At 31.5% G+C, this 15,737-nt stretch overlaps 1 protein-coding gene and 1 long non-coding RNA gene across 4 annotated transcripts in view; both read left to right on the forward strand.

Moving 5' to 3' along the window:
- The window catches only part of LOC147074004 (uncharacterized), a 745,768-nt gene extending 733,538 nt beyond the window's left edge, over window positions 1-12,230 (forward strand). For both annotated transcript variants that reach the window (XR_015070354.1, XR_015070353.1), the window contains exon 8: window positions 11,628-12,230. This is a non-coding gene — a long non-coding RNA (uncharacterized LOC147074004). The remainder of the gene's footprint in view (window positions 1-11,627) is intronic.
- Window positions 12,231-12,364: 134 nt separating this feature from the next.
- The window catches only part of Pgant9 (polypeptide N-acetylgalactosaminyltransferase 9), a 157,690-nt gene continuing 154,317 nt past the window's right edge, over window positions 12,365-15,737 (forward strand). For both annotated transcript variants that reach the window (XM_085944358.1, XM_085944357.1), the window contains exon 1: window positions 12,365-12,761. In XM_085944358.1, coding sequence (XP_085800484.1) covers window positions 12,491-12,761 — 271 coding nt within the window. In that variant the 5' untranslated portion in view covers window positions 12,365-12,490. The remainder of the gene's footprint in view (window positions 12,762-15,737) is intronic.

Genomic DNA, 15,737 nt, shown 5'->3' on the forward strand with positions numbered 1-15,737 from the left:
CTCTTTTCTAAACAAATAAATAAAACAAATGTTTACTTACGAAAGATATTAATTAAAATATTGTCCATTTCTTTATAACATAATAATCACAAAATAATTTTTATACTTATAATAAAGATTGAATATAACAATATATGAGTGTTAAATTCTAATTGATTTCAGTTTTGTACTCTTCCATTTGAGTCGTTTTTTGCGACCCGGGTTTCGCCTTTCGGCATCTTCAGACGCTGTATACACTCACCAAAGGCGAACATACACTGATAACGAACACTGTTAACTCTAGCTTCTATAATCAATACATTAAAGTAGGTAAAAACTCACTTACCTACATATCAAGTCAACGGTCAATAATAAAAAAACTATTACAACAAACGAATTATGAATAGTCAAAGAGTTTGTAAAAAACCTAATTAGTAAAAACCCCCATTTTATTATTAATACACTCGATAAGTATATTATAATAAATCGTCAAAGCCTAATGATAGATCATTAGTACTTATAAACAATAAAAATACTACACTCAAGAGGTGTAACTAAGGCGTAAAACCCACTTAACGCAGCAAGTGTGGCTCTCGCGCAAAATTTCACAAGTAGCGCGTAAATCAACGAAAATACAACGTAATCAAATACGCCAGCGCCCACTGGATTTGACGACGCATTATGCGCGCCCGCCCCATGAGTCATCGTTTTTTGGCTTCTCGGCGATACGTATGAACGAAAATACAATGCAGTCCATTCATTGAACGCGGCGAGCAAAATCACGCTCTAGAAGCGTCGTCGATCGACGGGCGAGAAGCCATTATTTAATAACAGAGAACTCATTGTTTAATTTTATTGCGTGTCCGATTTTAATTACAAGCCCCGAGAAATTTAATAATATTTTTATTGCTTTGTTATGACTGTTATGAGAGACGCTGATAAAATAATTATTTTGTGCTGCTTGAGCCCCTTATTACATAGGTGAAGGGTAATGCGCGGGTGGGAGGGGGCCTACATAGTAGTGAGCGCGTCGAGCGCTTTTTTGGTGGGCTTTATGCCTAATGTGGTTCTAGGAACAATGGTAAAGTGTATGACAATAATGGAGTTAATTAATGAGATATTAGTCTTTAAAGGTCATTAGTTAAACAACCAATTAATACTCAATAATACTCCTACATAGTACCTACCTACTTTAATATTTTTTATATGATTTATATTTTATTTAAATATCCTACATGTAAACTCAGTAAACACACGTATACATACCTAAATCCACATCCATACATTCTCATACATATATACATAAATGTTAAGTATCAATACCTATATACATAAATGTTGCATATCAATACCATTTACCATAAAATTTATAGTCTCGCATGTAAACCCTCATATAGGATATAGCAATGGGCTACTAGGAAATCCAAGTTGATCATTTAAGATAGGTAGGCTCTGGAACTGTGCCCTAAGTACTTGTTTGAATTCCAGCCAATGAGTGACTTGATGAGTGAGTGATGAGTGATGAAAGGTACCTATGTTATACTATGGGTGCGTGATTTTTACATGTCTGAATTTGCAGGAATTTGGGATGATGAAACAAACCAAAACTCATTAAACAAGAATGAACCTGACAAATTAGTAAATCAATGAATATTGTTTGTTTTCAAGTCGAAGGTTATCAATAAGTTTCTTTTATTTTGTTAACTGTCAATTCATGGTGGAACTGCATTGTATTGCTGTTTTTATTTAATAAAACGCAATTTTTATGCAGTACTTATTCCACTTTTAATCAAGAGATTAGGACAGGTTTCGTCCGCCTCAGAGGGACATTTTCAACTATTTTCAATGTGTTTTATTAAATAAAAACAACAGTTATCAATAAGATTGACTCACTTACAGTTACGTAATTTGAGGTTACATAACACTGGTGTAGCATAAAGCTTCGTCGATAATTTAGTTTGGACCTGATTTGGTCTGTTGACAACTTCTTTATAATTCACTAGTTTGAAGTAAATTTAAAGAAGTAAATTTGGTTGCTTGTTTGGGGGTAGCCTGCAGAGCCGTATATTGGGGACGAGTCACAACATTTTTTGGAAACTTTAACTTCTGTATTTAGGCTTTATCCGCTACCAGTATAATGCTTTTAAGTGTAATTATTCAATTCTAATTATGTATTACATTATATTCGTTTATTTTTGGTATTGGTATTCTTTTTTTTGGTATTCTTGCATCCCATGTAATTTTTAGTAATAATTATGTTATCTGGTAAAATTGTATGCTATTCAACCTAATAATCTGAATTAAAGACTTTCAACTTACAAATACTTCTCATTAAGCTACGCAAAAAACTAAACGAAGACACAACAAAGGATCAATAATATGGAAATTTATTTTAAACATAATTGCCACTCTTGCAAGTAAAATACATAAGTTTATATCAACAGGTCACGGAGCACTGACGGCGTATCTAAACCGTTTCAAACTGAGAGACGATGACTGCTATCCATGTGATGGCAATACATCTGAAACAGTTTAGCATGTCATTAACGACTGCCCAATACTAGAACCATGGGGCTCCATTCCGACAACGTAATCACGATATTAACCTCCTAAAACTACATGAAATTCTAAACATTAAAATAACACTAAACGTTTGACAAAAAATCTAGTTATGTCTATTAAGTAAATAAATACATGAATGACCGTCGTGGCACATTCTTCTAAAATCTTTATGGAATAACAAAACTCCCTTGTACGAAAACCCAAGACTAATATCATGAATTAAAAAAAAAAAACCTAAATTATTCTCGTGGTAGTTTTTGATCTTAATATAAGCCACTGAGCTGAAATCCTTGCCTCTCTTACCGTATTCGTAGAACGTAAACATAGGGGAATGGGACAACTGGACGCCGCATTGTAGTAGACACGTAAACAGAACATAGACGATGAATTTTAATCAGTTTCTATCTACTACTTAGTAGTTTTAATTCATTTTACTCTTAACATAATGTTTTTTTTTATTGCGGATTGAGAATTACCATGCCTAAGGCTTTATATAAAAATTAAAAACTCTTTTTTCGTTGGAACTTAAACATATGCACGATTAAATCATTATTTACGTGTGCATATTTAAATTCTCACCAACTCTTAAATCATAATATAATAATTTAAATATAAATAATATTAAATATTTTTTTAAGTACATTTTAAGTACAAGTATTTTATAAGTACATATAAGTACCTTACATATATTTATTTTCGAATTGCGTGGCGTCCAGTTGTCCCGGCGCCAAATCGTCCTAGACCCATCCAGAGATTACGGTTACGTTAGGTTAACGAACATGGAATACATAATAATATACTCTAATAGCCTAATAATATAAAACTATTTTCTCTGTGTGAACAATCCTTCACTTTCTATGTACCATTTTAACCGCGTTTTAAATGCTTTATAAATTCGTTCCGAGGCATCGATACAGCATACATTTTGAAGGATCAATTTAAGTTTAAATGAGTTTTCGTGAACGACATTTAATGCAATCCTAACATTAAAATGTAGTTAAGTCACCCAAGTATATCCGTTAATCACGAACAATATCGACAAGACAAGTCACGAGCCGCTATTACCAGTAATAAGCTGTCAATCGACATCAAAATATACACGTATCATACTTCATGTGTTTATAATTTCACATAAGAACTTATGCCGCAGTTTTCTTGAATTAATAACCGAACAGACGCGCAGTAAAACATCAGCTAATGGGTCTAGGACGATTTTGGCGCCGGGACAAATGGGCGCCACGCAATCGAATGAAATTCGAAAATAAATATAGGTACGTTCGTGAATTATAGGTACCCACCTTAAAATATGTACTTAATATTATTATTTAATATTTGGTGAGAATCTAAATATGTAGGTACACCTAAATAATGATATTAAGTATTATATTAAAAGCAAACGAATTAAAACTACTAAGTAGGTAGGTAAAAGATAGAAACTGATTAAAATACCTCGTCAACTTTATGTATAAAATCGTAACGAACGTGTATTTATGTCATTCGATAGTGGGGCGCCTAATTGTCCTTGCACCCAGTTGTCCCATTCTACAGCTAATTCGAAGGGGTAGAGGTGAAAATTATGATGATCTATTCAAATTTAAATTCAAATTCAAGTTCAAACTCAATTTTTTTTTACATACCGCGAACATTACAAATTACAAATTTAAGACGTCCACAACATGACATTTTAAAAACGAAGAAACAGTGTAAAGAGGAAATAAATATATGCAGTATCACAAAAATAGTATGAAAAGTAAGGTAAAAGGTACAAAATTATAAAAAAAAATATTAAATATAAAAATATAAAAATATAAAAATATAAATATAAATTATAAAGGATGGGAACACACCGAATGAGCTAAGTGGACCCTATTTTAAGAATTTATAAAACCTATTATCATCCTCACGTAGATGGAATATATCAACATCTGAAGCGATTTGGTTGAACAGAGTTATTGGCAATCCTCCCAATTGGCATCACCAATGGCAGGTTAGTTCTGCTCCTCGGGAGAACAAACAACTCATGTTCCCGATTTCTAAGATAGTTATCAGGGACACACCAGTCAATACTACTAAGAATGGCAGAGTTCTCATTTATACAACATATGAGTCGAAGAAAATACGTGGCCAAATATTGATATCATCTAGCATTTAAACTACAGTATGTTAGCATATATGATTACGTAATGCATACACTCGCGTAAATTCGCCTTTTCACGCAGTCTCTGCAAATGAGGTTATGAGTTTTCATCAAAATCCGTCTTAACACCCTCTAGTCACCTTATTTGGCGCACCCCTACTCGCATGAACAGCACACATATGCGCGTTCGTGTAGTACACACGCGCACATTTTCCGCACACCGGCCGTTAAAATTTATGCATTTTTTATGATTTTCCTACTTCTGTTGCACGCCGAAGCAGTGCCGTAGAATTTATTTCTACAGGCATAAATTTTTATATTCGGCTACCATTTCAAATTCATGTTCAATATTCATAAATCCAACCGATTTAGTATAGCCGTTTGGTATTCATAACGACGATTTTTACTTTTGCAGATAGCCGAGTGTAATGTTTTTATGAGGCTCCACATAATACCATATTGGTTTCTGCAAATTTTATTCTGCGTGGATATTTATTACCTTGACTATATTGCAAGTAAAAAATTCCTTTTGTTTCTGTTCATATTTCGCACAGTATTATTAGATCGATAGGCGCAATTAAAAGAAACAGCAATATAATTGAATGTGTCCCTCGAAAACGGGTCTTTATACATATACTTAATTTTACAAGATATAGGAAAACAAAATAAACAACAAGAATTTCAGTGATTTATAGTACCTACCTATTATTTTTAAAGCAATTAATGTCAATGACTAAAAATATAACCATACATCACTGAAATTCTTGTTATTTATTTATTTTAATGTGTTTCTTTTCTCCTGTGAAATTTTAGTTATTTCATATAGACCCCTTTTCGAGGGATACCTTTAATTATTGAAACTACTTTATTCATGTAAATATTGACCCAAGGGGGCTTAATAACCTAACCTAACCGATTTTTTTTAAACGGTACATGTTCAAACACGCGCATTACCATGATCTTACTCCCTACTTCATTTATCGTTTGTCAATTTATGGCTACGGCCGTATGTTGTAGCTTAGCCACTGGGAAATGCCAATAGAAATGTCGTATTTCAAAGAAATACGACCTTATTCTTAGGTCAATAATTATTATAAAGCAAACATTATTCGTAGAATGTTTATCACATTTGAATGGTCAAAGACATAGCTTATAATCAGTATCTTTAAAAGTATCTTTAAATGTGTAAATCTTGCCCATTTTTTAAATAATAAAATGCCTAATTCTTGTCAAATTTGGGATCACAGAGATTATCACTATAATTTTTTATTGTAAATATTTAACGATAATAATGTCGACATAAATTTTACTAATAGTTTTATAAATTCTTTTAAAAATTAAAAAATATAAAAAATCTTAACACCACTTCACATGGACGTACTGAAATATGACTATATTCTAAAACATTAAAGCGAGAGGTTTAAAAGTATACTATTTTATGTAATAAAAATACTTTATGCAGTAATCAAATGTTTAAAATAAATATAAAGGATAATAAGGCTTCAAAATTATGTAAATAGATTATCTACAACGTTAAGGAATGTCCAGGACCATGCTTTGAAAATAGCATAAAAGCTCCATTTTGACGTACGCTGAGCATGTCCCTCCTTAACTAAGTGTCTAATTTCTCCATCGCATATTGCAATGTATTACCAGTTATTTGCTACGGTTTGAATGAGGTGAAATACTAAATAACTATTAATACAGTATTTACTAAATATTTACTTTAAATACAATCGATGACTTACTCATCATATTTTTTTTATTTATCATAAATCGATAATTTCGTTTATAAATTGTTACCACATGGATACTTCCTAAAGTTATTTAATTTTATATTATATTTTTATGATATATAATTATTATTTATTAGTAAGCTTACCACTATAAAATGTTACACTGTCCCATTTTGTTTTATTATATTATGTACCATCGACAATTCGTGGTAACTTACCTACTTTAACAGGTCATTTTTGAGATATACCATCAACTAAGCATGGCATTGCAATGCAGGAATTAACAAAGCTTAAATCAAGTAAACAACTAATTAAAAAATGGCGTGATCGTATTCGTAAGTTTTACTACCACCATGCGTGTTTTATAAACATAACATGCCAATGAATTCTAAATAACATACGTTTATGCAGCCAACTTTTAAAGGCATTTACTATATGTGCCATAAATTTAGTCAACTTAAAATAAATATTAAAAAGAAAGTATTTTTTTATTCAACGAATAATTCACAAGAATTAAAATGTTTTAATATTGGAGATACATAATTGCCAAATAATGTAATTTTAAAAGCGCATCAATCAGAATTGTAAAAACTACTTAGCTAGCTACAGCACATGGGTGCAAATCACAGAGGATGTGGGTTCGAATCCCGCTAGTGGATATATATTTCTCTTAGATCTTTTTAAATTATATAGGTATGTTAACATATTATATAGAGAAGAAAAAATTATTGAGAATGTATAAAATGTTTCATCAAAGCTAATTTCTACACAAAACAATGAAAGTATATGGGTATTAATTTTTACGGGTTACTCCGTAGATTTATACCGCCAAGTGTTACTTCTGTCTCATTTTGAAATGCTCCCAAAATTGTTGGTACCTATTTCTTGAGCATACTTGTTTCACTTCTTAAGACAGATCCTATTGACTCATCACCCTACATATTTATATAGAGCTACGCATTCAATGAGTTCGTTGTTAATACTTTGGACGCGGAAGACGCACACGGTGCGTAATGACCAGGCGGCCGATCGATGTAATTAACGTGCATTTTAAAGGGGGCAATTAAAATCTCATTATCTATTCAGCAGCGAAAGCGTTAATTGTAAAATTCGGGTTTCGCAGTTTTCTTTGATTTCATATGCAGTACCTACAGAGTGAGTAGGTATATACTTTAAAGTCCACAGTCAAACCGACTTATTGAATAAATTTTATATTAGTTAACTCCATTAATTTCCAATTCATTACCATTGTTCCTAGAATAGACGATTTTACACTTCTTGAGTGTAGTATTTTTATTGTTTATAAGTACTAATGATCGACGATTTATTATAACACTTCAACTATTCATAATTTGTTTGTTATATTTTTTATTTTGACCCTTGACCTAACCTATAGGCAGGCAATGGAGGTTTACCTACTTTATTGTATTAATTTATCATATAAGCTAGAGTTAAGAGTGTTCGTTATCAGTGTGTGTTTGCCTTTAGTGAGTATACAAAGCGCCTGAGGATGCCGAAAGGTGAAACCCGGGTCGCAAAAAATGACTCAAATAGAATAGTACAAGACTTAAATCCATTAGAATTTAAATTCAAATTCCTTCGGTCGATAGTAGTTATATTAATTTATTTTAAATTATATTTCATGCTGTTTGTTAGACGCTAACAACAATACATAATATTACTATATTATTAATCCTTTTTATACCTGGCATATCTAAAAATATGGTTTATGTTTTTAAACGCCTACGCCACTTTATCAGACGGTCACGACGCCTTCAAATGGGCACGGACAGTCCAGGCGTCCAACCCGACCAGTCATTACTTACGGCCGCGACTAATTGGAATTCTTGTCCACATATCGCTCCGTTTTGCCAACACGTGGAATCTTTTTCATGTAGTGATTCCGGCGAAAAATCATTCAATAATTTAAACTCATTCTTATCTACTGAGATTATATTATAATTATGAGCTATTCCAACTGTGTAGTTATTCTCTCGATTGTGTACAGGAATTCATCAATTTATTATTTTTTTCTTTTCCTTCCTTCCTTCCTTACCAAATAACAACCTTTATCTGAGATTTTATCTCTTATCTAGTATTCCATAATCCTGAATTTTTCTTTCCTTACTTACTTTTGGGTAGAGGTAATAAACTATTATGAGAAATGAAAAGCATTAGGTAAATTTCTTTTGTCTCATGTTAATACAAATTTAATTACGATTACAGCCACAATAATTTTTATTATATATTATTATACGTGTCATTTAAAAAAATGCTGTTATTTGCATCATAGTTCATAAGTGTTTAAACACCATACCTTTTACTTAACTTTTCATAATGTTTTTGTGATACTGCATATATTTATTTCTTCTTTGCACTGTTGCTTTGTTTTTAAATGTCATGTTGTGTGAACGTCTTAAATTTATAATTTCTAATGTTCACGGTATTTAAAAAAAAAAAAAAAAAATGAATTGAATTGAACCAGGTTGGCTGTCTGCCACCCTTAGTTACTCTTCCCCAGCTAGTTATATCAACCATTCTTAATCCTCCACATTTTCCTGCCCAACTGAATTAAAATGTATTGGCCGAGTAGATGTCCAGTGTTTCACACAGTTAAATAATTAGAATATTTTTATTTTATAGATTACAGAATTGAATAGACCTATCTACCTGTAAGTATGCTATGCAATTAACGACCAATGTGTATGAATGCCTTGCAGCTAAAATTCAATACGGCATATTAATATCTTTCATCCTTTATTGCATATTATATTATTGCAACAATGCTTATTATTTGTTAATAATTGAACTTGCATACTCACATTATTTTATGTTGACAACTGTTTTGTACTACAAACTCATTCTCACAACAGACTAAGGCTCACAATTATGGATTAAGTCCAATTTTCATAAAAAAAAAATTTTTTGTTTCATTGGCTAGGTAAAACAGATTTCTATATTATGTGTTGATATCACAAACTTAGCTCTACAATTTTCCGCACAAATGACAATACTGGTAGGTACTGATAAGATATCAAATTGAATGTGAATCATGTCCATTTTGACACTTCCTTCTGCAGTATAAATAGGTAATTTTTGCTAATATTAATAAAGCCTGAATATACTTTATGTTTCGACTATTATTTATTTAAATTGATCTATGTACTATCAAAATATGGTAAGTACCTATATACAGTGAAATCATTTCTGAAATTTACAAAAAGAGTTTTAACTTTAGGTCCCAATGTCTCAGGATCTATTCTGATGGAATTAATACATACTTATTGAAAACCAACCATATATTTTGCACGTTTGAAAAGAAAATCTTTGAAATATGCTATTGAGTAATTGCATTTCATTCTTAAAATGCTATAGAATTTGGGCTTATGAGGAATATAACAGCGGAAAACACATTTTGAAAATACCCGATAATATACTGGATTATTTGTTAGTTTGGGTTAGGTTGGGTTATGTTAGGTTAGGTTCGGTTTGGTTAGGTTAACCTAACAAATAATCCAATATATCGGTTATTTTCAAAATGTTTTTGCCGCTGTATTCCTCATAACCGAACTGTACCTAAAATTTCTATTACTTAACTGTCACCGCTACGTGTTTAGGCCCGGAATCCTTGTGTGAAACAATCCTATTATAAATCTACACACTATAATATTTGTTGTGTTTTTTTTATTATTTTATATTTTTTAGACAAGGTAGTGATTATTCAAATTTCATCGGAGAGGAGCCCTTTTTTAATCGTTTGTACGTGACTCGAATCTTGCTCGTGCCCGGGAGGCGTTTTGATGATTTTGAAAGGATCATTTTGAAGGATTTTATGCAAAGTTTTTTTTACAATGTCAACGTGCTTGGCTTAACAACATGTTTACAGCAACTACCTTTTTTGCTTCATTATAATCATCATTAGTAACAATTACTAATAAAATTATATTTATACGAACCTGTCATCCATATTATAATATTAAAACGTCAGTTTTATCATTTTTTTAAATGTTTTATTCTAATATCATACCATTTGGTATCATTATTTTTGAGTTCACGTCTAAACAATAGAAATATGTTACTTATTATTTATATTTTTAACATGACTCCGACGCAAAAGCTTTACGAAAAATAGACGTAGAATAACTATAGACACGCAGCCCACCCGCGGTCCGCGCCCCGCCCGGATTACCCGTTTTTCATTTTATTAATTTCAAACTTTGTACATATCTATTTCAGATGAATCTAAGACAATTTATTTGAGATTAGTGATTTATCCATACGTTTTCAATGTGTCAAGTAGTTAGACATGGTTATGTTTAAAACTATTTATTCAATCGTGCAATATTCCTATCTCTTAAATAATTAGACCCAGTTTCGTATTACCTATCGACATACAGACTTTTCAATACATTCCACTAAATTAGTACTAATTTCACCGGTGAATATTCTAGATTGATAGGTTAGTTTTTTAGAAGACTGATGTATAGAGAGAGACCCACCTTTAATATATATCAAGTAGTTTATATATAGATAGAAAATAGATATTGATTTTTCTAAGGTGCGTGCGCTGTTCTATAATAATTAAATAAATGAAGAAGTGATTACAAAATATTTTATAACCATGAATAGTGTGTGGCGACATTTTTGTGGACTGTCATTTGGGATGTTAATGGATGGATGCTGGGAGAACGCGGTTTAAACGAGAATCGATCCAGGCACTAACCTTTGTTTTGTTCGGCTCTCTGGCTGGAGCAGGTCATGCACTCACGCACTAGTATGCAAATGGTTCTGTTTATCTCTCGCATGGTACATTGGGGTTTTGTGGTTAATGATGACACTCGTAAAGATACTCGTTTAATGAGTCACCCTGTATGCGCTTACGCTTGTTAAATCACTAGAGTCGGTATCACGGGTTGCCAGGTGCTTAGTTCCGAGTCGAAGGTCGTGCAGATGTGTTATGTATAAGACACCCTGTGCCGGTAACACTGCTTGACTGAGTTGGTAATGAGACTCGAATTGAATTATTGCTTTAATGACGGTCATGCTGTATCAAGTTGACATGGTCGTGGTCTACGAATAACTGCATTTGTATCAATCACAGGTGACTAATGACTCGTTAAATAGTAAAGCGCCTGGACGGCAACAATAAATGAGGATAGTAGGTATGAAAAATATTATAGCTAAACTAATGTGTCTACTTTCTTTTGTTTCAGGTATTCCGATTTCTATCCGATCATATCAAAATGCTAGTCTCCAAAAGATAATAACAAAAAGGGTAGTACTACGCGAGATGAAAATATTTCTTGGAAACTTCTAAACACGATAGAAACTCAGAGGACGACATGCGAAACCAAGTCAAGGCGAAGAAAAAACTGAGCGACAACGTCTGGTCGTTTGGCGTTTGGGAACACAGATGATCACCAAGTCTTTGATAAATCTATGATCCAATTCACATATCCGATAACATTTAAACGAATTTTGGTAATAATGCATTATTAGTGGTAGCTAAAATTGTATTAAAAATACGAGTGCAAAACAATCATATCTATAGCATATCATTCCAATATTATAACAGCAGAAAATCGATTAGTTTACTGCTGTTTTTTATATTCAGTTTATTTTACAACTGTGGTACTAAGTCCCAATTGGAGAAGTATCCTTATTACACTGAGATAATCGCAAATTATTAATTAATTTACCTGTGAGGTGTTACATATTACAGTACAACTTAACATATCCATTAATAATAATATTAATCAGTTGTAAAGTTAATAAATTTTACAATTAATCACATTTATAGTGACAGTGAATTATTGAAAATATAAAAGCGAATGAATTAAAACAAGTGACAATTCCGAATCATAACCTTACATATCTAGCCATAAAATTGTGCCAATCATTTTTTTTTAAATAAAAATAATAATTTAAATTAAACTTAATAAAATATACTTAGTTAATCAAATATTATCTAAGTTATAAAAAAATAAACATTTATAAATAAATATTTAAATTATTGTTAAAAAAAATAGTGATTTAATTTATTAAAAGTATCAGGCGTGCATAAAGTGATACAGATATGGGGTTCTTATTGAGGCGACGGTCACTAGTGATCAAGATAGCCCTTCTCGGTTCTGCAGTATGGTTTACTGTTGCGTTTCTTCTGTATACTGAAGAGAGAGGGGCAGCTCCTAGTGGTGCTGGTATTAACGCACTGGGCGCTGGTGCAGAAAGAGGACACGATGGTCCCCTGATACCTGCCTTCCAGTCCTGGAGACGGGAAACCAGCACGCAGCAGCACCATAATATATCAGTCGCCAAGAAGAAGCCTGCAGTTGGTCTGGAAGATGGTGAGTAGTATTTTAAATTTATTAAGTATATTTTTTATATTTTCGACAAATTAATATAATAATTAATATTATAGTGTAACATTTTTATTCAAAATACACAATTTTGAACGGTTCAGAAATGTATGTTTTAGAATTTGGGTGAATTATAGAAAAAAGTGGGTTTCAAACACACATTTTTCGCTTTCCACAAATTTACATTAATGTTGACGCCATCTCCATCCATTAAATTTAATAACATAGATCGTAGCCATTTCTTGACAGATGACGTAGTTTTTTTATATTTTTTTCCCAAGAAGAACACTAGGATTGGGCACTCACCCGGATAATGAAGGATGTGTGCTTGAATCCTATTCGGTCGATGCTTGTTTTTGATATTTCTGAGGCTTATCAAAGTTATATATAAGTTCAACATACATAATTTTGAAAACACAAATCGAACCTGCATCTCTCAGGTATCGCCTCACGCACATAGACTACTGTGCTAAACGAGTCATACATAATTGCGACAATTTTTATCTAATGGCTTTTATTACTCACTAAAGCGCTTTTCAAATTGAGCTACTATTGGTGATCGGCTTTTCAAAGTAAGTATTACTTTAATTACCAACCGACGTCACGGATCACTCCAAGATTTTTTGTTGTAACTTACTTGAACTTCCTAATAATTTTTAATTAACAATTTTACAATAATTATAATGTCACATTCTTAAATCTTGTGAATTATTTGTTGAATATAAAAATAGTTAATTATATTATAAGTTATTTGATAGTGTCATTTTAAAGTTTTTGAAGTTATGCTCTTAGCCGCGCAATACTCATTTTAAATTTGAATTATAGTTCCATAAAGCAGTGCTGTTCGTTGTATCAAATTACATTTTGATTTATATTTTGTTTTAAGTTTTCTTTGTTGGTAAAAGCTTTTGTGTAAACTTTTAAATATATACTGCACCACTAAATAGAATATAACTTAAGAGATAAAATGCATTTTCTAAAGTTTGTTTGAAAGCTCTTATATAAGACTTTTATACAATATCCGAGCTTCATGAACAAAAGCTATCACCCCTAAGTATTTTGCTTTGTTTAATTATATCTTCGAATAAACAATATAATATCTCTGAGCAATAATACAAAATAGAGATGCTATTATCCGGCTCTATAAACCGTTTTCTTTGCGTATGACTCACGATAGAACTTCAATTTTATTATTATTAACTTATCTATGAAACGTTGTACCGCTTCTTAGTATGGGTACCAGATTTAAAAACAACACTGTTAACCGTCGTTTCTATTAAAATAACTAAATATATAGACAGTAACTTTATAGTTTGTATAAAATACTATATATTCCAGTAACACGTAACTACTTCTAAGTTCCAATACACCAGTCTAACTAATATTTACCGACTTCTCATTTAACTTTATCAAGTCGATTATCTATGTCTTCTATCTTCCTCTAATAAGGCAAGGTTGGCGAACCTTTTTACGTACGCGTGCCAAAATTTCCCAAATTTTATTTATTGACAATTTGATGTGCCGAGCAGTTTTTCTTAGGGAATAAAATAAAAAATAGTAATATGAATTGAGTATTATTGAATTACTTAGTTTGATTCTTTATATAATTAACGCTAGAATTTCTCCGATCAGTTGAGGCATTCTTTCGCTACAGCAGTCTCAAGCATTGTAAATCGATCAAAATCAGAGGTTCGTGGCGCGGCTTCCACCGCCGCCCGTTGAGGTCAGTGCGATAATATTATATGTAACGCATTGGACCTAATAACCGACCTAATTTAAATTACACATAATGCTTATTCTTAAAGAGTATGTGCCTGCCGTTTTTTATACAATGCGATCTGTCATTTATGCATGAATTTCATCGTTTCACGAATTAAGTATACAATAGACATAGTGGTTTATGTCCATGGGCGCGAAACCCGAGAGATTCAGGTTCGATTCCTGCTAGGTGTCTTATTAGGAAAAAAAAAATATTTTTTTCTATTGGTTATAATTAATATATTTTCTCAAAAGTGTTTTCAAAATGATGTATGTTCAATTAAGTGTACAATATGATATATTTATTTTTAAAATTTTGTTGTAAAAACAAATATTTTTAAATAGTATATCTATTTTTTTATTGAACATAAAACATTCGCGTTTTTTAGGTTCGCCATCACTACTCTAAGGTATATTGCGGAGATTATATGCGTGCCAAATGCTTTCTCACTCGGAATTATTATGCTTAATTTTTAGTATTGTAGTTGGTATTGAAAATACTATAAGGCTTAAATATACCTATTATAAATTATTTTAAAAGCACTTAGTCATTCATGTTTTAAACCTTACAAAATAATCCTTGTCATAACATTATTATATTCTAAAGAGATCTAAACAACTGATTCTTGTTAAAAAAAACGGGATATAAAACAATACTTGGAACAGTAATAAATAATAAATCATGTTAGTTTGTGAAGCAAAATAATGTTTTTATGTCATATTTCAAAAGATTCTCTCAGATTTCCAAACGTAAATCATTCTTACCTTTCCTTTAACAGATCTTCAAAATTGCATTATTTATATTTAGTATTATGTTATAATATATTTATTTAAATCTCTAATATTATTATGATTCATTTTAATTCATACAAAAACACTTACCAAATGTTTTGTCTTCATTGTATATATTATTATATATTCATATTCAACTCATTTTTAAATTTTATAATTTAACCTCTTTCTGTCGCACACTCATATGTTGACCCGTGAGTATATTAGAAATAGAGAGCATCAGTTGTTTATTTTCCTAAGGTGCAGAACCAACCTGCCACTGGTAATGCCAATTGGGAGGGCGATAACTATGTTCAACGAAATTGCTTCGGGTGTTGATATATTCCACTTGCGTGAGGTGAGTTTAGGTGGACAATATTTAATAAATTCTTAAAATACCGTCTCATTAGCAAACTTGGTATACCTCTTTGAACT

Source organism: Rhyacophila brunnea, unplaced genomic scaffold (genome assembly GCF_057557595.1).
Source record: "Rhyacophila brunnea isolate RB1 unplaced genomic scaffold, BYU_Rbru_1.0 scaffold_17, whole genome shotgun sequence".
Classification (NCBI taxonomy): Eukaryota; Metazoa; Arthropoda; class Insecta; order Trichoptera; family Rhyacophilidae; genus Rhyacophila; species Rhyacophila brunnea.